The sequence below is a fragment of the Myotis nattereri genome, assembly GCF_964212035.1.
Source record: "Myotis nattereri genome assembly, chromosome: 14".
Lineage (NCBI taxonomy): Eukaryota > Metazoa > Chordata > Mammalia > Chiroptera > Vespertilionidae > Myotis > Myotis nattereri.
Genome location: NC_138089.1, coordinates 60,196,444 through 60,219,063, shown reverse-complemented (window position 1 = coordinate 60,219,063; position 22,620 = coordinate 60,196,444). Strand labels below are relative to the sequence as shown.

Genomic DNA, 22,620 nt, shown 5'->3' with positions numbered 1-22,620 from the left:
CGGGCAGTGGTTGGTGGTTGTGGGGTGGGATGGGGAGTGTGTGCCTGCCTCTGCTCTGCTTCCTGTGCCTGGCAGCTCCTAGTGGGCAGGGTAGTGCCCTCTGCCCTCTCAGCCCTGGCCCTGGAAGCCCGGGAACCCCCTTCCCGCGGGGCTGGGAGCCCTGTGCTGGGAGCTGCCTCGGCCCTGGCCTCGGCCCGGCCGCCTGCTGACACGGTGCTTGCTCCGCAGGTGCAGGAGTGGCTCTGTCTGAACTGCCAGATGCAGAGGGCGCTGGGGATGGACATGACCTCGGCGCCGCGCTCCAAGAGCCAGCAGCAGCTGCACTCCCCCGCGCTGTCCCCTGCCCACGCCCCCGCCAAACCGCCCCTGGGGAAGCCGGAGCAAGAGAGGCCCCGGGGCCCCGGGGGACCACAGCCTGGGCCCCGCCTGGCTGAGACGGCCAAGGCCACCACAGTGCCGGGACCTGCCCAGGCAGCTGCCCCTCCCGAGGGGGGGAAGGTGTCTCCTCAGCCCCCTCACCCCGGCAAGCCTTCCACAGCCGAGCCCCGGCCCCCTGCGGGAGAGGCCCCAGGCAGAAGTGCCACCGCGGTGCCCTCCGGGCCTGGCGCTGCTGAGCAGGCCCAGGAGGGCCTCACCGGGAAGCTCTTCGGTCTCGGCGCGTCGCTGCTGACCCAGGCGAGCACCCTCATGTCCGTGCAGCCGGAGGCCGACGCCCAGGGCCAGCCTGCCCCCAGCAAGGGGCCACCCAAGATCGTCTTCAGTGATGCCAGCAAGGACGCTGGCCCGAGACCCCCAGGCTCAGGGCCCGGGCCCGGGCCTGCAGCTGGAGCCAAAGCTGAGCCTGCAGCCAGGGCAGGTGCCGTATCAGGGCCTGGAGCCCCGGCGAGAACTGGGGGGACACCCAGCCCAAAGCATGGCCGAGCAGAACAGCAGGCAGTGCCCAAGGCTGCCGCCAAGCCAAAGGCCATGCCGAAGGACAGGCCCACCTGCCCACTGTGCCAAGCCGAGCTCAACGTGGGCAGCAAGGGCCCAGCCAACTACAACACCTGCACCGCCTGCAAGCTGCAGGTGTGCAACCTCTGTGGCTTCAACCCGACACCCCACCTGGTGGAGGTAAGGGACCCGGGGTCCTGGGGGCACGGGCAAGTGGGAGCAAAGGGCCCCGCGAGCTGGGGCTGAGCCTCAGGGCGCCCTCCACCACGGATGCCCTGAGGGCTGCCCTCTCTTCTGTCCCTGCCCCGGCCGCCCCTCCACTCAGAGACCTCACTGGCACGGTGGGTGCGGGTGGTGTGCCTGCTGCCTCTGCCTGGCTGAGTGCCCTGAGGCTGGTCCCAGGGTCTGCCAGGCTCAGGAGGCCCTGAACTGCCTCCCCGCATTCCCAGCTCTCATGGCAGGACCTGATGAAAGATGCCAACCCCCTCTGCCCAGGGAGGAAGAACCTGGGGTCCCACCTGCCCTTGGCCTGTGCCCCTCACAGGGGTGGAGGGCTGTGGGCCCAGGAGAAGGCAGGCTTCTCACCGTGGGCAGGCCGTGCCCCACGGCCCAGGCCCTGGCCCAGCCAGGCGGTGTCCACCTCCATCCCTTAGGTCCTTGGTGATGGGTGTTGATGTTCGCTTGTCAAAGCCTCAGCCTCGGTCCGTGTTTTCCCGGGCGGCCTGCTCCCCTGGGCCTGCTTGTGGGGCGCTCAGAGGCGCTCTCCCGAGCTGCAGGAGAGTTTGAGATGGGGGCTGGGGCTGTCTCTCCGCAGCCCCTGCTCCAGGGAAAGGTGCTGAGCATGCAGAGCTGGGTGGGAGGGAGGGGATGCCCCCTGCCCTCGAGAAGCCTGGGCCCCGCCTGGGAGGCTGAGATGGTGCGGAGCCCCCTGGTGGAGCTGCTTCTGACCCTCCCCGGACCCGCTCTCCCTGCTCAGGACCCCTGGGGGCCTGCTCGGCTGCCCTGGACATAACGGCCTGTGTCCCCTCTGTGGGTCTGTGATTGGCCCATCCCTGCTGTCATGTGGGGGGCGGGGCGGGGGGGGGGGCAAGCCAAGGCCCTGCTGGGCTGAGCCATGCACGGAGTGGGGAGTGCAGACCCTGCTGCCGAGGGTGGGACAGTGGAGCAGGACGTGGTGTTGCCATGGTCTGTGGGCACCGTTCTGACGCGCCTGGGGCTAGGCCACCCTGGGTCTCATCAGCTGCTTGGCTGTGCCCTCCCGAGCCTCTGCCTCTCAGTGGCCACATTGCCCTGCGCCCCCTTCACGTGCCGAGGTCTCCATGGCCACTGCACTGCTGCCTTGGTGGGCCTGGCATCCTGGTCCTGGCTCCTCCCACCTGCACCTGGCTCCCTGCCTCCTGCGCAGGTGGCCATCACAGTGGCTCAGCTTTCCTTCCTCCTCCTCCTCCTCCTCCTCCTCCTCCTCCTCCTCCTCCTCCTCCTCTTCCTCGTGGCTCTGCCTGCTAATACCGCCACCTAGAGGACCGTGCTGCTCCTGGGGAGGTTTGCGGGGCAGCCATGCCCGCCCCTGGGGTTCCCGCCACGGGAACCGCAAACCGTGCCACCGTCCGCCATCAGAGCGGCAGGCGGGCGGCCTGGGGTCCTCCTCAGCATCCCTTCTCTCACCAGGTCCACTTCGTCGACCACACCTCGCGGGCTCTTCCTCCCACTCTCCTAGGCCCGGCCTCTCTGCTCTGTCTTCATGGCCACGCCTGGCCCAGCCCTCCCCCTCCCTCCCCAGACAATGACCACCACCTTCTCGCGGCTCTGCCTGCCTTGGGCCTTGCCAGGGGCTGGTGCTTGGTGTCCCCTCTCCCCTCCCCGACAATCTTGTTGTTTTTTGCTGAGGCCCTAACCAGACGGTGGGCTGTCTTTGATCTGAACTCAGCGAATGGCCACTTGGCATTGGGAGCCATTCGGTGTGTCCCCTGACCTTGGTGTGATCTTGGTTGGAGGCTCCTGACTTCTCTACGGGGCCCAGACCTGCCGGGAGGCGCTTCTCCAGCCGCGGCGAGGCTGCCTGGTGCCCCGCATACCTCGCTTGGCCAAGGCCGAGGCCAGGCTGGGGAGGGCCATGCTGTCAGTCACCGTGAGGGAGGGCGGCCCAGGGACCCACTGCCTGCTGCCCTCAGGCCTCTTAGCCCTGCTGGGCTCCACCTGGGGCCGGGCCCAACTGCTCGGGCTGCCAGGTTGGGAACTTTCCTCAACATCTCTGAGCTTCAAAAATCTTTTAGCCCGGCCGGCGTGGCTCCGTGGTTGAGCGTCAACCTGTGAACCAGGAGGCTACGGTTCGATTCCCGGTCAGGGCGCATGCCCGGGTTGCCAGCTCGATCCCCAGTGGGGAGCGTGCAGGAGGCAGCCAATCAGTGATTCTCATCATGGATGTTTCTATCTCTGTCCCCCTCCCTTCCTCTCTGAAATCAATAAAAATATATTTAAAAATCTTTTACCCTCTTCCTAGACAGGGAGCCCAGAACATACAGAGGCAGAGGCAGCAAAGCTGTCCTTCCTCCTGGTGACGTCTCCTCTGCAAAAACCAAAAACAGCCCGTAGTGCTGGTTAGTGCGTCGTTTCATAATGACTTTTTACCTATTTATCTTGTTGAAGGATAATGGTACCCTCTGGCTTAATTTTTAATTGGCTTTCAGTTCAGAATAGGGTTCGGGAAGAAATGAGTGGAGTTGGAATGGTTGCAGCGACACTGCCGGTTTCTTATGTGATCGTAATTGCAAAGACCAGCCGGGCCCTTGAGACACTCGGCCTCCCTCGGCCAAGGGCCTGGCCCTGTGATGTGTGGGACGAGGCGGCGGGGGCATCCGGCGCGAGGCCAGCAGCTGCCTCTGCTCCGGACCTGCCCAGGGCTGCCTCTGGGCAGTGATCTTGGGGCGCCCGTCTCCCCTCTGTGGAGGGGCAGGCGTGCTCCCTCTCAGGTTTCCGTGGGAACCAGGTGAGATGCCATCCTCTGATGCTCCCCTCCCCTCTCCTCCCCTCCGACTCCTTGTCTGGCGGGGAAGCTCTCTGTGGGGAGAGGAAGGGACCCTTCTTTTGGTTTCATCATTTTAACTGTGAATACGTGCTTTTTAAAAATAACTGATTTCAGAGAGGAAGGGAGAGGAAGAGGCAGATAGAACAGCAATGATGAGAGAATCTTTGATCGGCTGCCTCCTGCACGCCCCCCACAGGGGATCCAGCCCGCAACCCGGGCCTGTGCCCTGACCAGGAATCGAACTGTGACCTCCTGGTTCATAGGTGGACGCTCACGCCTGAGCCACGCCGGCTGGGCTACGAAAGCCTTTAAGCCTGGGAAAGTCTGCCATCTGGGGGCAACACACCCACCAGTCTTCCCCGCGTGCTTGGTGCCCGCCTTATAAGGCTTTCTCCTCCTCCGGGTTACAGAGGGTCATGGACATACTCTGAGTACTCAGTGTCTCCATGACCCCACTTCCCTTCCTCTCCTCACAGAAATCCGAGTGGCTCTGTCTGAACTGCCAAACGAAGCGACTGCTGGAGGGCAGCCTGGGGGAGCCAGCCCCCCGCCCCCCGACCGCCTCGCCGCAGCCCCCCGCCGGGTCCCCTCACCGTGCGGCCGGAACAGCCCCTCCAAAGCAGAAAGGGCCCCAGGGGCCGGGCCAGCCCTCAGGCCCCCTGCCCGCCAAGGCCAGCCCCCAAGCAAAGCCCCTCAGGGCTTCTGAGCCCAGCAGGACCCCGAGCAGTGCCCAGGAAAAGAAGACGGGGCCCCCGGCTAAAGCGGAGCCTGTGCCGAAACCACCTCCAGAGACTGCCCTGCCCCCTGGGACTCCTAAGGCAAAAGCCGGGGCGCGGAGGACCGAGCCCGCCACCCCCGCCGTCAAGGCTGCTCCAGAAGCCCCCAAGGGTGGGGAGGCCGAGGTCAGTGCCACTCGCTTCGCGGGGACCCTAACTCAGGTGCACGTCTAGGGACGGCTCGAGCCCTGGGGCTGGGGTGTCGGCCGGGCCCCTGGGCCCCAGAGGAGGGCAGGGCGGCCTCTGTGAGGCCGTGGGGGCTGCAGCTGTGGGCTATGAGCTAGCTCTCTGCCTGCCGCCTGCTGCATGCTTTGCTGGGTTTTGCTGCCATTAGAACCAGTCAGGGTTCTCTGAGAACCTAGGGCTGCTTGGGGCTTGCCTGGGAGCCTGCGGGTTATTTAAGGCCCGAGAGGCGCAGAGGTGGGGCTGTGACCCTGGGTGGCGCTGGGATTGACGGAGCGGGCGGGGCTCCGAGGAGCTGTCTGCATGGGGGTCAGCCTTTGCCTCTCGCCTGCTGCAGGAGCTGGTGGGCAAGCCTTACTCCCAGGACCTGTCCCGGAGCCCACAGAGCCTCAGTGACACGGGCTATTCTTCTGACGGTGTCTCCAGCTCCCAAAGCGAGATCACCGGTGTGGTGCAGCAGGAGGGGGAGCAGCTGGACAGCGCAGGGGTGACCGGGCCCCGCCCGCCCAGCCCCTCCCAGCTCCACAAGGCGGGCAGCGTGCGGCCTTCCCTGCAGGCCCAGGGCCCAGCCTCCAGTGGCGAGCGGAGCAAGGCGCCCCGCAGCAGCGCTGAGGAGCAGAAGCGGCGGCCCCACTCCCTGTCCATCATGCCCGAGGCCTTCGACTCCGATGAGGAGCTGGAGGACATCCTGGAGGAGGAGGAAGACTCCCTGGAGTGGGGGCGCGAGCGGGAGCAGCGGGACACGGCGGAGTCCTCGGACGACTTCGGCTGCCAGCTGCGGCACGACTACGTGGAGGACAGCAGCGAGGGCGGCCTGTCCCCGCTCCCTGCCCAGCCCCCCGCCCGGGCAGCAGCGATGACCGACGAGGAGTTCATGCGGCGGCAGATCCTGGAGATGAGCGCCGAGGAGGACAACCTGGAGGAGGAGGACGCGGCCACCCCCAGGCATGGCCTGGCCAAACACGGCACCCCGAAGGGCGGGCCCAGGCCCAGGCCCGAGCCCAGCCAGGAGGCAGCGGCACTGCCCAAGCGGCGCCTGCCCCACAACGCCACCACGGGCTACGAGGAGCTGCTGTCCGAGGGAGGCCCCGCAGAGGCCGTCGACGGCACCGGGGCCCTGCAGGGTGGGCTCCGCCGCTTCAAGACCATCGAGCTCAACAGCACAGGCAGCTACGGCCACGAGCTGGACCTGGGCCCAGGCGCTGACCCCGGCCTGGACCGCGAGCCGGAGCTGGAGATGGAGAGCCTGACGGGCTCGCCCGAGGACCGCTCCCGTGGGGAGCACTCCTCCACGCTGCCCGCCTCCACGCCCAGCTACACCTCGGGCACCTCGCCCACCTCCCTGTCTTCCCTGGAGGAGGACAGCGACAGCAGCCCCAGCCGCCGGCAGCGCCTGGAGGAAGCGAAGCAGCAGCGCAAGGCCCGGCACCGCTCCCACGGGCCCCTGCTGCCCACCATCGAGGACTCCTCGGAGGAGGAGGAGCTGCGGGAGGAGGAGGAGCTGCTGCGCGAGCAGGAGAAGATGCGGGAGGTGGAGCAGCAGCGCATCCGCAGCACCGTCCGCAAGACGCGGCGTGACAAGGAGGAGCTGCGGGCCCAGCGCCGGCGTGAGCGCTCCAAGACGCCCCCCAGCAACCTGTCGCCCATCGAGGACGCCTCCCCCACGGAGGAGCTGCGGCAGGCGGCCGAGATGGAGGAGCTGCACCGCTCCTCCTGCTCCGAGTACTCGCCCTCGCCCTCCCTGGACTCAGAGGCCGAGGCCCTGGACGGCCCCGCCCGGCTCTACAAGTCAGGCAGCGAGTACAGCCTGCCCACCTTCATGTCCCTCTACTCGCCCACCGAGCCGCCCGCGGGCAGCTCCGGCATCCCCAGCGCCGGGCGGCCCCTCAAGAGCGCCGAGGAGGCCTATGAGGAGATGATGCGGAAGGCCGAGCTGCTGCAGCAGCGGCAGCAGGGCCAGGCGGCGGCGGGCCGGGGGCCCCAGGGTGGCCCCTCTCAGCCCGCAGGCCCCCGGGCCCAGGGCTCCTTTGAGTTCCAGGAAGCCCCAGACCGTGACTACAGCCGGGCTGCCCCGCTGCCTACGGAGGGCGTGCCCGCCGGCCTGGGCGCAGCCGTGTACGAGGAGACCCTTCAGACGTCCCAGAGCCTGGCCCGCGGGCGGCAGGCCTCCTCCCGAGACCTGGCCTTCGCCGAGGACAAGAAGGAGAAGCAGTTTCTGAACGCCGAGAGTGCATACGTGGACCCCATGAAGCAGAACGGCGGCCCGCTCACCCCGGGCACCAGCCCCACCCAGCTCGCTGCCCCCGTGCCCTTCTCCACCTCCACCTCCACCTCCTCCGACAGCAGTGGCGGCCGGGTCATTCCTGACGTCCGAGTTACCCAGCATTTTGCAAAGGAGCCTCAGGACCCCCGCAAGCTGCACAGCTCTCCCGCCTCCCCCAGCTCTGCCTCCCAGGAGGCCAGCACAGCCTTTCCCCAGGGCCCGGGGGCCCCAGCCACCACGGCTCGAGGGTATGTGACTCTGGCGTCGCCTGCAGGCTCCGAGCGCAGCCCCTCACCATCTGCCACAGCCCACGGCTATGGGCAGAGCCCGACCACCGCAAACTATGGATCCCAAACGGAGGAGATGCCCCAGGCGCCCAGTGGTCCTGCTGCCGCCAGAGAGAAGCCCCTGCGTGTGAGTGACGGCAAGGGCGGCCCCGCCCCGCCCTCCCAGGGATATGCCTACTTCACGGGCTCCAGCCCACCGCTCTCCCCATCTTCTCCCTCAGAGAGCCCCACCTTCTCCCCTGGCAAGCCGGGCCCCAGGGCCACAGCCGAGTTCTCTACACAGACGCCAAGCCTGGCCCCTGCCTCGGACATGCCGCGGAGCCCTGGCGCCGCCACCCCATCCCCCATGGTGGCGCAGGGCACGCAAACGCCACACGGACCTGGCGCGCCCCGCCTGGCGTGGCAGCAGTCCCCTCGGGAGGCCCCCTTCATGGTCATCACACTGGCCTCAGCGGCCTCCAGCCAGACCAGGATGGTTCATGCCAGTGCCTCCACCTCCCCGGTGTGCTCCCCCACCGACACGCAGCCCATCCCCCATGGCTACAGCCAGACCACCCCTCTGAGTGCGTCTCCGCTGCCCTCAGAGCCTCCTGGGCCGCCTGGCTTCCCGCGGGCGGCCAGTGCCGGTGCGGACGGGCCCCTGGCTCTGTACGGCTGGGGCGCCCTCCCTGCCGAGAACATCTCCCTGTGCCGGATCTCCTCCGTCCCGGGAACGTCCAGGGTAGAGCCCGGCCCCAGGCCCCCAGGCAGTGCCGTGGTGGACCTCCGCACGGCCGTCAAGCCCACGCCCATCATCCTCACTGACCAGGGCATGGACCTGACCTCTCTGGCCGTGGAAGCGAGGAAGTATGGCCTGGCCCTGGACCCGGGCCCCGGGCGGCAGTCCACAGCGGTGCAGCCGCTGGTCATCAACCTCAACGCCCAGGAGCAGACCCAGGCCTTCATCGGCACGGCCACCACCGTGAGCATCACCGTGGCCTCCTCTGTGCTCCTGGCTCAGCAGAAGCAGCCTGTGGTCTATGGAGACCCCTTCCAGAGCCGCCTCGACTTCGGCCAGGGCACAGGTAGCCCCGTGTGCCTGGCCCAGGTCAGGCAGGTGGAGCAGGCCGTCCAGACAGCCCCGTACCGAGGTGGGCCCCGGGGAAGACCCAGGGAGGCCAAGGTTGCCAGGTATAACCTGCCCAACCAGGTAGCACCTCTGGCCAGAAGAGATGTTTTGATCACTCAGATGGGCACTGCTCAGAGCGCTGGCCTCAAGGCAGGCCCTGTGCCAGAGCTGGGTGCCAGGAAGCCACACACGGTGCTGGTGCAAATGGCAGAGGGCACGGCAGGCACTGTGACCACGCTGCTCCCAGAGGAGCCGGCGGCCGCCGTGGATCTCACGGGGATGAGGCCCGAGAGCCAGCTGGCGTGCTGCGACGTGGTCTACAAGTTCCCCTTCGGCAGCAGCTGTACGGGAGCTTTCCACCCCGCCCCCAGCGCCCCCGAGAAGAGTGGGGCCGAGGCCTCCCCACGGGCCCAGAGCAGCGGCCCCTTCTACAGCCCGCGGGACCCGGAGCCCCCCGAGCCCTCCACCTACCGGGCCCAGGGGCTGGCGGGGCTTGGGCACCCTGAGGAGCAGAGGCCCTACCCACTGGGCCTTCCAGGCAGGCTGTACTCCTCCATGTCTGACACCAATTTGGCTGAGGCCAGCTTCAATTACCACGCCCACAGGATGGGGCAGCTCTTCCAGGGCCCGGGGCGAGACTCGGCCATGGACCTCAGCTCGCTGAGGCAGTCCTACAGCCTGGGCTTTGCGGACGGGCGCTACCTGGGGCAGGGCCTGCAGTATGGCTCGTTCACGGACCTGCGCCACCCCACAGAACCCTTGACTCACCCGCTGCCCATGCGGCGCTACAGCTCCGTGTCCAACATCTACTCAGACCACAGGTATGGCCCCCGGGGAGAAGCCGCGGGCTTCCAGGAGGCCAGCCTGGCCCAGTACAGCGCCACCACAGCCCGCGAGATCAGCCGCATGTGCGCGGCCCTCGACTCCATGGACCAGTATGGAGGGCGACGTGGCAGTGGCGGTGGCGGCCCTGACCTCATGCAGTACCAGCCCCAGCCTGGGCCTGGGCTCAGCGCCCCACAGGGCCCGGGCCCACTCAGACCTGGCCCCTTTGGGAACCCCACCTTCCCGGAGGCCCACCCGAACCCTGGGGCCCTGCCCCAGTACAGACCTGCGGCCCAGGGAGCGGCCGTCCGACAGCTGCTGCCATCCACGGCCACCGTGCGTGCCGCCGACGGCATGATCTACTCGACCATCAACACCCCGATTGCAGCAACACTGCCCATCACCACCCAGCCCGGCTCGGCGCTGCGGCCCATGGTGCGTGGCGGCCTGTACCGGCCCTACACATCAGGCGGGGTCGCGGCTGTGCCGCTCAGCAGCCTCACCCGCGTGCCGGCGATTGCCCCCCGGGTGCCTCTGTACCGATACCCTGCCCCAAGCAGGTTCCCCCCCGCGTCCAGCATGCCGCCCGCAGAGGGTCCCGTCTACCTGGGGAAACCTGCTGCTGCGAAGGCGCCTGCGGCCGGGGGCCCAGCGAGGCCAGAGCCGCCAGGAGGGGCCGCCCGGCAAGAGCCTTTTTCCACAGCCACGCCTGCTGCCGCCAAGGAGGCGGTGGCTGCTCCGGCCCCGGCGCCCCTGGCCGGCCAGAAGCCAGCAGGAGATGCTGCTCCCGCGAGCGGCGGTGGGGCCCCCGGCCGTCCAGGAGGCGAGGAAGCGTCGCAGGAGGAGAGGCAGCGGAAGCAGCAGGAGCAGATGCTGCAGCTTGAACGGGAGCGCGTGGAGCTGGAGAAGCTGCGGCAGCTGCGGCTGCAGGAGGAGCTCGAGCGGGAGCGCGTGGAGCTGCAGAGGCATCGAGAGGAGGAGCAGCTGCTGGTGCAGCGGGAGCTGCAGGAGCTGCACACCATCAAGCACCACGTGCTGCAGCAGCAGCGGGAGGAGCGCCAGGCCCAGTTCGCCCTGCAGCGGGAGCAGCTGGCGCAGCAGCGCCTGCAGCTGGAGCAGATCCAGCAGCTGCAGCAGCAGCTGCAGCAGCAGCTGGAGGAGCAAAAGCAGAGGCAGAAGGCCCCCTTCCCCGTGGTCTGTGACGGACCCGGCCGAGGGCCTCCCCCGGCGGCCACCGAGCTGGCTCAGAATGGCCAGTACTGGCCGCCCCTGACCCACGCGGCTTTCATCGCCGTGGCAGGACCTGAGGGGCCGGGGCAGCCCCGGGAGCCCGTGCTACACCGCGGCCTCCCCAGCTCTGCCTCGGACATGTCGCTGCAGACCGAGGAGCCGTGGGAGGCCGGCCGCAGTGGCCTCCGGAAGCGCCACTCGATGCCACGGCTGCGGGACACCTTCGAGGCGGAGCCGGGGCCCGAGCCCGGTCCGGTCAGGAGGATTGCGGACAGCAGCGTGCAGACGGACGACGAGGACGGGGAGGGCCGCTACTTCCTGAGCCGGCGGCGCCGCACCCGGCGGAGCGCAGACTGCAGCGTGCAGACGGACGAGGAGGACAACGCCGAGTGGGAGCAGCCCGTGCGCCGCCGCCGGCCCCGCCTCTCCCGCCACTCGGACTCGGGTTCGGACAGCAAGCACGACGCTGTGGCCTCGTCTTCCACAGCCGCCCCCGCCAGGGCCACGAGCAGCGTGGGCATCCAGACCATCAGCGACTGCTCCGTGCAGACGGAGCCTGACCAGCTGCCCAGGGTCTCTCCCGCCATCCACATCACGGCGGCCACTGACCCCAAGGTGGAGATCGTCAGGTACATATCGGCGCCGGAGAAGACTGGGCGCGGCGAGAGCCTGGCCTGCCAGACGGAGCCGGACGGGCAGGCCCAGGGCGGGGCCGGGCCGCAGCTCGTAGGGCCCGCCGCCATCAGCCCCTACCTGCCCGGCATCCACCTCGTCACCCCAGGGCCCCTGGGCAGATTCGAGAAAAAGAAGCCGGATCCCCTGGAGATCGGCTACCAGGCCCACCTGCCCCCGGAGTCCCTTTCACAGCTGGTGAGCCGCCAGCCTCCCCGGTCCCCTCAGGTCCTCTACTCGCCAGTCTCGCCCCTGTCCCCACACCGGCTCCTGGACGCGCCCTTTGCTTCCAGCGAGAGGCTGAGCAAGGCTCACGTGAGTCCCCAGAAGCACTTCGCGGCCGACGGCGCGCTCCGCCAGCAGACACTGCCTCGCCCCGTGAAGACCCTGCAGCGGTCTCTGTCCGACCCTAAGCCCCTCAGCCCCACCGCCGAGGAGTCTGCCAAAGAGAGGTTCTCCCTCTACCAGCACCAGGGGGGGCTGGGGAGCCAGGTATGGGCACAGGGGCTGGTCCAGGGTGGGGCCGGGGTCTCTGCTTAGCCTGGGGCCCCCAGGGAAGGCTTCTGGGGGATGGACTGGGCTCCAGAGGAAGGAGTGGGGGACAGAACCTTCCCTGAGGCTCGTGTGGAGCCTGCGCTTGGCCAGGACGTCCTAGGCAGATGCACCCATGGGTCCTGCACCGTCCGTGCAGACACCAATAGGAGCTGCTGCCCCCTTAGCACCGCCTCCTCAGGGCCCACACCCCCTTTCAGCCTCCCCAGCCCTCCTGCCGGGCCCTTTCCACTCCACACCTCCAGGTGGGTGTTTCCTGAGAAACCGTCCCGCCCAGTAACTGTCCCTCCTCCCAGCCCTGGCCTGGCCCCCACTGCCCCACACGAAGCCCAAGCCCTTGCGTGGCATTGAGGGCCACCCAGCCGGCTGCAGGGGCGCTCTGCCCCTCTGGCCTTCAGCAAGTCTGTTTGCACACCTGTCGTCCCCCCCCCCCCCCCCCCCGCCAGGAGCTCCCGGAGCATAGCGACCCTGGTCTGTGGCTGTAGCTGCTGAAGGGACTACGAGAGGCGGCCTGCACGTGCAGCCGTGGGGGGTGAGGGGGTGAGGGCCTAACACCAAGGACCCGAGTGCAGGCTGAGGAGGGGGCGTCTTTCGAAAGCCCTTTGAGTCTTTGGAGGTTCTAGGCGGGGAGACAGGACATGGCAGCCTCTCGGAAAGCCTCCTGGCGCAGCGCTGTAGGAACAGACTGCAGAGGCCAGGGCGGCCGCAGCCAGAGGCGGCCGGAGGCGTATCTGCCGTCTCCTGGGTCTGATGCAGAGGAGAGAGGCGGGGCCTCGGGGGCTGTGCAGAGCCCGGGTGTAAGGGCCAGAGGGGTGAGGTGGGGCCAGGAGTCTGGGCTGGCAGGGAGGGCCGTCAGAGAGGAGGTGGCCAGCTCCAGGCTCCAGGGGACAGAGTCCCAGGGCTGGCCACATGGGGCCACGCCAGTGAGCACTCACGGTGCAGCCAAAGCAACAAGATGGACACAGCCCGAGTTCCAGCAGTGAAGCCTGTCCCATGAAAGGTCCCCCCTTTGCTCAGAGGTCTGGGGGCTCACTGTCGCTTGACGTACAGTGAGAGTGAGCGGGATTGTCATGCAGCTTCTTCGCAAGCTAAAGTGTGAGGAGCCCGATGGCAGGCCCCATTGCATTCTGGGGGCTTGGGTAGTCCACGCCTGGGGCCTTCTGGGAAGGCGAAGAGCCAGAGACAAAAGGAGGGCCCAGGGCAAACCTTCCAGCAGCGAGGAGGGGATGGGAGGCAGCGTCAGGCCCGCACACCTCCCCCCACGGCAGCTGTGACCCAGGAGAGGGACTCAGAGAGTGGGGTTCAGTCAGGGATGCGGAGGGAGCTGGGGCGAGGCTGCCAGCACAGCCACAGGGTGTGGCGGGGGTGCCGGGCAGCTGGGGGAGGAGGGTGGCAGGCAGCCGAGGTGCAGGTCACGTTAGAGAGGAGGGGCAGGAGGCAGCAAAGGCCCCAGAGCAGCAGCTGACACCCCGTCAGCCCGTGCTCCGTCCAGGGTCCCTGGGCACCTGCCCTGCTGGGGGCGCTCCCCCTGCACCCACGTCCCTCCTCACTGCCCTGTCCCCACAGCGAGGGGACCACGCCCAGAGCCCGACCCGCTCCTCCTCCCCTCAGGGCCTCGGTGGGAGGCGCAGGTCCACCCGTGGGCGTCGGCCGGGCTTCTCAGAGCCCCGTGTTCTGATGTCTTCGGAGCCGGGCCGGTGCTGGAGAGAGCCCTGGGCAGCTGCCCTCCCGCCCTGTGCCCAGAGCACAGGCAAGGACCACAGGCCAGGGCGGGGCGGGCGGGCCTCGAGGCTGCCTGCTGAATCGGGGCACCGGCCCGGCCGTGTGGAACCCAGCCCCTGCCCCACCAAAGCCAGGGCTCTTCCACCCTGTGCCCCGCCAAGCCACCCACACCCTGGGTCTCAGTGCTCCCGCCCTTCCCTCTGTCTCAGGTGTCGGCGCTGCCGCCCAACGGCCTGGTCCGCAAGGTGAAGCGGACACTGCCCAGCCCTCCCCCCGAGGAGGCCCACCTGCCCCTGGCTGGCCAGGCCCCCCCCCAGCTGTACGCGGCCAGCCTGCTGCAGCGGGGGCTGCCCGCCGCTGTCCCCGCCAAGGCCAGCCTGCTCCGGGAGCTGGACCGGGACCTGCGGCTGGTGGAGCATGAGTCCACCAAGCTGCGCAAGAAGCAGGCAGAGCTGGACGAAGAGGAGAAGGAGATCGACGCCAAGCTCAAGTACCTGGAGCTGGGCATCACGCAGCGCAAGGAGTCCCTGGCCAAAGACCGGGGCGGCCGCGACTACGCGCCCTTGCGAGGTCTCGGGGAGCATCGGGACTACCTGTCGGACAGCGAGCTCCACCAGCTGCGGCTCCAGGGCTGCGCCACGCCCGGACAGTACGCAGACTTCCCCATCTCCGCCGCGGCTCCCGCCACCCCCTCCGGCCCCGCTGCCTTCCAGCAGCCCCGGCTCGCCGCTCCGGCCCCGCAGTACTCTGCAGGCAGCGCCGGGCCGACTCCCAACGGATTCCCAGCCCACCAGGCACCTGCCTACCCTGGCCCCAGCACGTACCCAGCGCCTGCCTTTCCTCCCGGCACCAGTTACCCTGCTGAGCCTGGTTTGCAAAGCCAGCAGGCTTTCCGGCCCACAGGCCATTATGCAGCCCAAACACCCATGCCAACCACACAGAGCACCCTTTACCCAGTCCCGGCCGACAGCCGTGCCCCCCATCCAAAGCCACGCCAGACATCACTAGCCGACTTGGAGCAGAAGGTGCCCACCAACTACGAAGTGATCGCCAGCCCCGCCGTGGCCATGTCGTCAGCCCCGTCCGAAACCGGTTACAGTGGCCCCGTGATGAGCAGCAGCTACGAGCAGAGCAAGACCCCAGAGCTGCCCCGGGCCAGTGACCGCAGCAGCACGGGCCCAGCGCCCACCTACCCCTCTGACTCTCACTACGCCAGCCTGGAGCAGACCGTCCCTCGGAACTATGTGATGATCGACGACATCAGTGAGCTGACCAAGGACAGCACCTCCACGGCCCTGGACAGCCAGCGACTGGAGCTCCTGGGCCCGAGCGGCGGTGGGCGTCCAGGGAAGGAGCCAGGAGAGCCAGGGGCCCTTGAGGGGCCCACACTGCCCTGCTGCTATGCCCGGGGGGAGGAAGAGTCCGAGGAAGACGCTTACGACCCCCGTGGAAAGAGCGGCCCCCACCGGGGCATGGAGAGCGACGGCCGGGCCGCCAGCACCCACTACTACGGTGACAGCGACTCCCGCCAAGGGGCTCGCGCAGACAAGTACGGTCCAGGCCCCACGGGGCCCAAGCACCCCTCCAAGAGCCTGGCCCCGGCCGCCATCTCGAAGCGCAGCAAGCACCGGAAGCAGGGCATGGAGCAGAAGGTCTCCAAGTTCTCGCCCATCGAAGAAGCCCGGGATGTGGAGTCAGACCTGGCCTCCTACCCTCCCGCCGCGGGCAGCAGCGGCCTGGCCCTCCGGGGCAGGAGGTTCCAGGACGAAATCACCTACGGGCTCAAGAAGAACGTGTATGAGCAGCAGAGGCACTACGGGGCGGCCAGCCGGGACGCCGTGGAGGAGGACGACCGCGTGTACGGTGGGAGCAGCCGGTCCCGGGGCCCCGCGGCGTACAGCGGGGAGAAGCTGTCCAGCCACGACTTCGGCAGCCGGGGCAAGGGCTACGAGCGGGAGCGCGAGGCTGTGGAGCGCCTTCAGAAGGCAGGCCCCAAGCCCTCCTCCCTGAGCATGGCCCACGGCCGGGCCCGGCCCCCCATGCGGAGCCAGGCCTCAGAGGAGGAGAGCCCCGTCAGCCCCCTGGGACGGCCCCGCCCCGCGGGGGATGCCCTCCCTCCTGGAGACACCTGCCCGCAGTTCTGCTCCAGCCACTCCATGCCCGACGTCCAGGAGCACGTCAGGAACGGCCCGCGGGCCCACACGTACAAGCGCGAGGAGGGCTACCTCCTGGACGATGCCCACTGCGTGGTGTCCGACAGCGAAGGTAACGGCTGTGGGTGACGGCTGCGGGCCCAGCACGGGGCCTTCCACCCCTGGGTCCTGGGCCCCGATCTGTCCCCGGGGGTTCTGGCCTGGCGCCTCCTTCCCGGGCCCCTGCCTTCTCCACCTGCACCCTGGCCTGGCTGTGGGCGGGGGCAGGTCCCAGTGTGGCTGGTGGCCATGGTGCCCGCCTTGGTGTCCTTGCGTGGCTTCCGCGAGGCCCGCGCCGGCCCGGGTGATGCTGTTCTGCTTGGTCTCTGCAGCGTATCACCTGGGCCAGGAGGAGACGGACTGGTTCGATAAGCCCCGGGACGCCCGCTCGGACCGCTTCAGGCACCACGGGGGCCACGCAGCCGCCTCCTCCCAGAAGCGCGGCCCCGCCAGGCACAGCTACCACGACTACGACGAGCCCCCCGAGGAGGGCCTGTGGCCGCACGAGGAGGGGGGGCCAGGCCGCCACGCCGGAGCGAAGGAGCACCGGCACCACGGAGACCACGGGCGGCACCCAGGCCGCCACGCCGGCGAGGAGCCAGGCCGGCGCGCTGCCAAACCACACGCTCGGGACCCGGGCCGCCACGAGGCCCGGCCTGCCCCTCAGCCCGGCCCGGCCCCGGCCACGCAGAAGAAGGGCCAGCCCGGGTACCCCAGCTCCTCCGAGTACGCGCAGCCGCCCCGTGCGCCCTCGGCCTACCACCACGCCTCCGACAGCAAGAAGGGCTCCCGGCAGGCCCCGCAGCCCAAGCCAGAACCCCAGCCACAGCCGCAGGCTCGCCAGGCGCCTCCAGGGCCTCAGTCCCAGCAGCCTCCGGCCAGGCAGACGCCCGCAGCAGCAGCAGCAGCAGCACGTGCGCCCCAGCCCCAGCCCCAGCCGCAGCCCCAGCCGCAGCCGCAGGGCCCCGGGCCACAGCCCCCCCAGCAGACGCCACAGGCGCGGCCACAGCAGCAGGGCCAGCCAGCCGCCCGGGGTCCCGCCCCTGCCGCCAGCCAGCCAGCCGGGAAGCCTCAGCCGGGCCCTGTGGCCGCCGCAGGCTCCCAGCCAGCAGGAGCGGTAAGTGGGGCCCAGGGCTCAGCCCCCCCGGGGCGGCGGCCACAGCCTGGCCATCCCCTTGGCTCCTGCTGGGCGCGGTCCACGGCAGCGCTCAGCTCTGGGTTCTGTGTTGCAGCCGCGGACAGAGCAGACCACCGGCTCTAAAGGGGCAGCCAAAGCGGCCCAGCAGGGGAGGCCCCCGCAGGCTCAGCCACCGCCAGGACCTGGACCTGCAGGTGAGCCTCACTGGTGCCCTCGCCTGTGCCGCAGAGAGCCGGCTGCTCCCGGCACCGCAGTCCCCACTGCTCCTGAGAAGGGGCCTGGGCTGTGGCCTCCCCGGCAGAGGACGAGCCTCTTAGGATGAGCACGGGGTCCCCACCGGAGCCTCGGCAGGGACCTGGGAGGGACGGGAGCCCAAAGCAGGACCTTGACTTCCTCCTCTCCTTCCTCCTCCTCCTCCTGACTCCCGTCCTCCTCGTCTTCCCCTCCTTTTTCCTTCTTGACCTTCTTCACACCCTCTTCTCCCTGTCCTCCCTCTTCACTCCTCTGTCCTCCCCCCATCCCTGGACTTGTGTTCAACGCCCTCACGCCGTCTCCCTCAGCTCCAGGAGCCAGGAGCCAGGTCGAGCTTGGCTGTGACGGTGTTCTCCCCCGCTCCCCACAGGTATGAAAGCTGGAGCCAGGCCCGGAGGCACCCCGGGGGCTCCCGCTGGCCAGCCAGGGGCCGAAGGGGACAGCGTGTTCTCCAAGATCCTCCCCGGGGGGGCCGCGGAGCAGGCGGGCAAACTGACAGAAGGTGAGCGCTGCCCATGCCAGGTGCCGGTGTGCGCTGTCCTAGGCCCTGCAGCCGGAGCTGGGTCAGGGGGCTGCCTCCGCTCGGTCCCTGGGCTGGGCCAGCTGGGGGCTCTTGGGCTGCACTGGCTTCCCTGTGCCCTCCGACCCCGCCCAGGAGGGAGCCTGATGCCTCTCTCTTTTCCACCTCACAGCGGTCTCTGCTTTTGGCAAAAAATTCTCCTCGTTCTGGTGACCCCGCCCGGAGGGGTGAGTATGAGCTACTGCACCCGCTCCCTCCCCGGACGGCCCGAAGGGGCTCACCCGCTCTAGGTCCTGGCGTCCTGGGGTCCTGGGGGGCGGAGTCTGGGCTTCAGCGGGAGGTGATGTGGCCAGAGCCGCAGGGCCCCCTCCTCTGAGTGTGGGGGGAGGAGGAGAAGGAGGGACAGGAGGGACCCTGTGCCCAGAGGCCCCAACACAGGCTGGCTCAGCAAGTCCCTGCGCCCCACACGGTCCCAGCAAAGGGCAGCGGGGCTCCCATCCCTGTCCTTCCCCAGCACCCCTGCCCCCAGGGCTCTCCCAGCGAGGAGTGGGCGTTGGGTGGGGCTGGGATGCGGCTCCTCCCAACCTCCATGCGCTCCTAGGCTCTCAGGCTCTCGATGAGATGGAGGGAGGTGGTGTCGTTGTTGTGGAAAAACCTCTGGAGTCCGAGGCCTGGGCGCAGCTCTGGACTCTGCGTATAACAGTGAGTGTGGGGACCAGGGCGGGCGGGGCGGAGGGTCAGGCCCAGTGCCTGCGTGTGACGGAGACACCGAGCTTGAGGTCATACACTGTCGCTGCAGAGCAGAGTGAGTGGGGGAGACGGGAAAAGACAGAGGAGGGAGGTCGCGGACGGGTAGGCTCTGTCCCAGCCCAGGTCAGCCCGGGGGGCGAGAAAGGGCCCAGGCGGGGTGGGGTCCTCCCCCTGGAGCCTTCCCTGGCGTGGCCCTGCCGCTGGCGAGGAGAGGCATGGCACGCGGATGGCAAGGAGGGTCTGGCCCATGGTGCCGCTCTGTGCACTGCCAGCCCCTCCTGCAGCCGTGGACCGGCCTCCCCCGCTTCCTCTCCGCTCCCAGGCAGGGCCAGGAGGGCAGCGAGAAGTCAGAGGGCCCTGCGCCAGGCCTGCCGTGGGAAGGCGCTGGGTGGGGTCGAGGGGCTGCCTGCCTCTGGAGGAGCAGGGGGACAGGAGGGGAGGGCCAGCCTTTCACCCCCTCACTCAGTTATTCCGGAAACGCTTCGCCAGCCCTAGGCAGGGGCCGGGCCTGCTCCCGTGCTGGGGACACTGCGGGGCCAGAACCACGTCCCCGCACTCAGAAGCTGACAGTCCATTGAGCGGGACAGAGGACAGAAGGTTCAAGGTGAAAGTTAGGTCCAAATGGTGGTTTCTGAAGCGACAACACGCGCTGAGCCCATGAAGTCGGGCAGAAGGGTCTGCCCTAGAGACAGTGGTCAGGGCGAGGGAGACCGGGCAGGTGCAGGGGAACAGCCTCCGGTGCCGCAGGCGACAGGTGGGCCTCGGACCAGCAGCCAGCACGCCCGAGCCCTAGCCTGGCGGAGAGGGTGCGGGTGAGGCTGGGGGCGGGCGCCTGCGGGGAGGAGGGGGCCGCCAAAGTGAAGAGCCTGGCCCGTATCCTAATTCCAGTAGCCACAGAGCAGCACCCCCAGTGCTCTGCCTGCCTTCACCCCACGACACAGGCTCCCTGCCCCTCTCCTGCTCGGCCGGGTGACTCCTCGCGCGGCCTGCAGCACCTGTGACATCAGGAGCCGCGCTGAGGCGAGGGCAGCGTGGTCAGGTTCCTGGCCGTGCCCACTGGGTTTAGGGCTGGAGCTCTGTCCCTGGGAAGGGACAGGAACCCCGGGCGTGGCTTGATTCTGTGTCCTGCCACATGACGTGGGTGGGCCGCTGAGCTGCTCACTGCGTGTCACAGGGGTCTCCCGCCAGCTCTGCATTCGGCTGACGGGGGGCGAGCAGGCAGCGCTGCTGTGCGAGGCCGTGTCCTGGTGGCTGGAGAGGCTGCCATGTCAACAAACCCCACTCCCTCCTCTGACGCAGAGCAAAGAGCAGCGGCCATGTTACAGGAGCATCCCTTCTGGCCCACCTGACCCTGCTTCTTCCTGTCCGTCTCTGACTCAAAGCGGCTGGCACCCATCCCCCAGCCTTGGGTGGGAGCCTGAGTGGGGAGGAGGCCATGGCGTGTGGCAGGCAGCTGAGAGGAGCGCGGGTGGGAAGCAGCTGTCCACAGCTCTTGACAAAATCCTCTTTCCTTCCTAACCACCTCCCTCCTTCCCGCCTCCCTCCTTCCTTCCTTCCTGCCTCCCTCCTTCCCGCCTCCAAGCATCTACAATCTGGCGCACCCTTGGCTCCCAGACTCGCCGGAGGGACGGACATGGTGGGCGGCCTCCGCTGGACAAGTGGGACCACCTGCCGGACCCCTGCTTGACTTTCCGGAGCCCCTGCTCTCCTGGGGCGCCGCTTTCAGGCCTGGGAGGGAAGAGCCTCTTTGCAGACCCTGCGGCCTGGCCAGCCGGCTTCCCATGCGTTATACACAGAGTTGGCTCACGCTGCCTTTCCCACAGACGCTGCCTCCCTCCACGCGGCCAGAAGTTCTTCCACAGCCTGGGACTGAGAGCTGGGCCCCGGCCGTTTCCTCCACATTCCAGCTGGCCCACTCCCTCTGCAGCCGCAGGGCCCTGCCCCGCAGCCTGCCCTCCGGTGACATCGGAGCAGACTTCCGTGTGCTGTCGCGGGTTGGGAGGACTTGACAAACACTAGGACCTAACACTGTCTCCTTGCTGGAACCAGAGGCCATAGCACCGAAATGCACCGTGGGCCCTGGCTGAGGCTCCCGCAGCCCACGGTGGCAGTGCCCGCGCTGGCCGCCATCTCAAAGCCATTCCCCAGCCATCGCTCCCGGGCACCGCCATCGTCTCGACAGCTGGCTCCCCCCCCTCACGCCTGGGGGTTTCCTTTGATTTCGAGAGCAGCCTTAACATTTCAGTTGGTTTACGTGTATACCTCATGAACATCTTCTTTGGTTTTTCCTTCTCCCTCGCCTCTCCTTTGCTCACCCCTGGACTCCCCTCCCTCCACCCCTCCGTGACTGACGGTTTGGTCCCTCGCTGCTCAGTCCCTGCTCAGCACAGGGAGGAGGCTGACTCCGAAGCAATAGTGGGCAGCAGGCCGCCCAGAGCACACCCCGGGGCGAGGCCTCGGGAGCCCGCCGCCTGTTTACTGTGCAATCCAGTCCTTCTTAAGCCATCACCAGGGCGGCTCTCAGCAGAGGCCAGGCTTCTGGCCGGGGCGGACCCAGCGCCCTGGACTGGGGAGTGTGGCTCCCTCCACCCCCCTGGTGGACTGGGCGGCCGCCCTCCCAGGCCCTGCCCTCGGGGACTTTCTGTCTCTTGGGCACAGCCACAGTCTCATCTCTAACGTTCTATGCAATGAAATAGAAACCCTCAAAGACAACTGTTAATATTTAATAAATTCCATGTTATGTATAAGGAGTTCATTGCAAACATGCAATTGAGAAACTGGATAGATATGCTCATATCAGACCCCTCCTGCCGCCCGCTCCCCCGTGGCTCTGTCTGTGGCATGTTTGACCCGTGGCCAGGCGCTGACGCCGGCGAGTCGCTGCCCCGTGGAGCATGCGCTCGCAGCCTCTTTGCACGCTTTCACCCATTTTCAATGCCCGACACTCTTGCTTGGAGTCCTTGTTGCCTCAGAACCTCCCCTTCAGGAGCGTCCGCTGCCTGTGCACGAGCAAGCAGGGGCCTGCCGGGGTACGCCGGAGCTCGCCAAGATGGCAGGCGAGAGGTCTCGGTGGACACGGTGAGGCCTGCTCGAGGTGGGGTGTGCGGGAGCATTCAGAAGGCTCCCCTCACCCAGCCTTGAGCCAGAGGCATCCGGCCACCCCTACCCTCGGGGGCAGAGCTGGGCTATGTCTGTGGCCTGACAGGCCCAGGGCAGGGCCTGGCTGTGTCCTAGGGCCCCAGGCCCTGGCTGTCTGCTCCAGGCCCCTCCCCTGTGGCTGTAGGCGCACAGGTCTGTGAGCCAGGAGGTGGCTCCAGGGGTCAAAGGGTGCTCAGGAGAGCTGGACATCAGGCCCTCGTGGCGAGGGCAGCTGAAAAGGTCATCTCGGACCGAGCAGGTGCCCCCATTGGCAGCGGCTGCAAGCCCAGTGTCTTGGGAGGCTTCATAGCAAACCTTGAGGCCTTCTGCCTCTGTCCCCAGGACCTGCACTCCTGCCACCCTCATCGCTGCGTCCCTGCCACTGAGCCAGGAGCCGGCAGGGTGGCTGCCGCCCCGGCCCGGCCCCTCCGCGCTCTGGTTTGCACCATGCATTTCTCAGGGTCCACATTTCCATGCTTCCCATAAGGTCTACACGGCCCTTCAAAGGGATCCTGGCCACTTTGGGGGGGATAGGAGGTGTCAACCTCTGTGTTGGGCCTGAGACCCTGGTCCTTCAGGATTTGGGCCTCACGCATCCCATGGCACTTGCCTCCTCTGAGACCAGGCCTGGGCTCCGGGCGGCGACCTGAGCAAGGGCTGAGGGGGGCCACCTCCATCACCTCTGACCGCCCAGGGCCAGCTGGGTACTGGGGGCCACAGCAGCTCTCCTGCCACTGAAGCCGGGGTGGGCAGGAGCAGGCAGGTGGCTGCAGGCGGCTCCATCAGACCCGGCCTCAGGCTCTGACATGCTAACTTTTCAGCAAATTTCCTTCTGGCCGAGCCCTCCGAGTTTGAAAGGTCTGACATCTGTCCCTTCCATCCCCAGCGGACGCACAGGTCACACCTGTGCCTTCACTCCTGTGAAGGAGGCTGGAGCAGGCCTCGGCACAGGCGTCCTGGCCCTGTGGATGCTAAGGGACCAGCACTCGGGGCCGTGGGCAATGGGGAGCCCCGGGCATATCTCCAACAGGAAAGGGTCCCTAGAACGCCGTCC

General features: G+C 68.1%; 1 protein-coding gene across 1 annotated transcript in view; it reads left to right on the top strand.

The window, feature by feature from the left end:
- The window catches only part of BSN (bassoon presynaptic cytomatrix protein), a 53,532-nt gene extending 32,354 nt beyond the window's left edge, over positions 1–21,178 (top strand). Inside the window, exons 3-12 of the mRNA XM_081105941.1 lie at positions 229–1,113; positions 4,435–4,860; positions 5,255–11,794; positions 13,786–15,841; positions 16,101–16,885; positions 17,001–17,100; positions 17,529–17,660; positions 17,851–17,905; positions 18,280–18,380; positions 20,011–21,178. Of these exons, the coding sequence (XP_080962067.1) occupies positions 229–1,113; positions 4,435–4,860; positions 5,255–11,794; positions 13,786–15,841; positions 16,101–16,885; positions 17,001–17,100; positions 17,529–17,660; positions 17,851–17,891 (10,965 nt within the window). The 3' untranslated portion in view covers positions 17,892–17,905; positions 18,280–18,380; positions 20,011–21,178. The remainder of the gene's footprint in view (positions 1–228; positions 1,114–4,434; positions 4,861–5,254; positions 11,795–13,785; positions 15,842–16,100; positions 16,886–17,000; positions 17,101–17,528; positions 17,661–17,850; positions 17,906–18,279; positions 18,381–20,010) is intronic.
- The last annotated feature ends 1,442 nt before the right edge of the window (positions 21,179–22,620 follow it).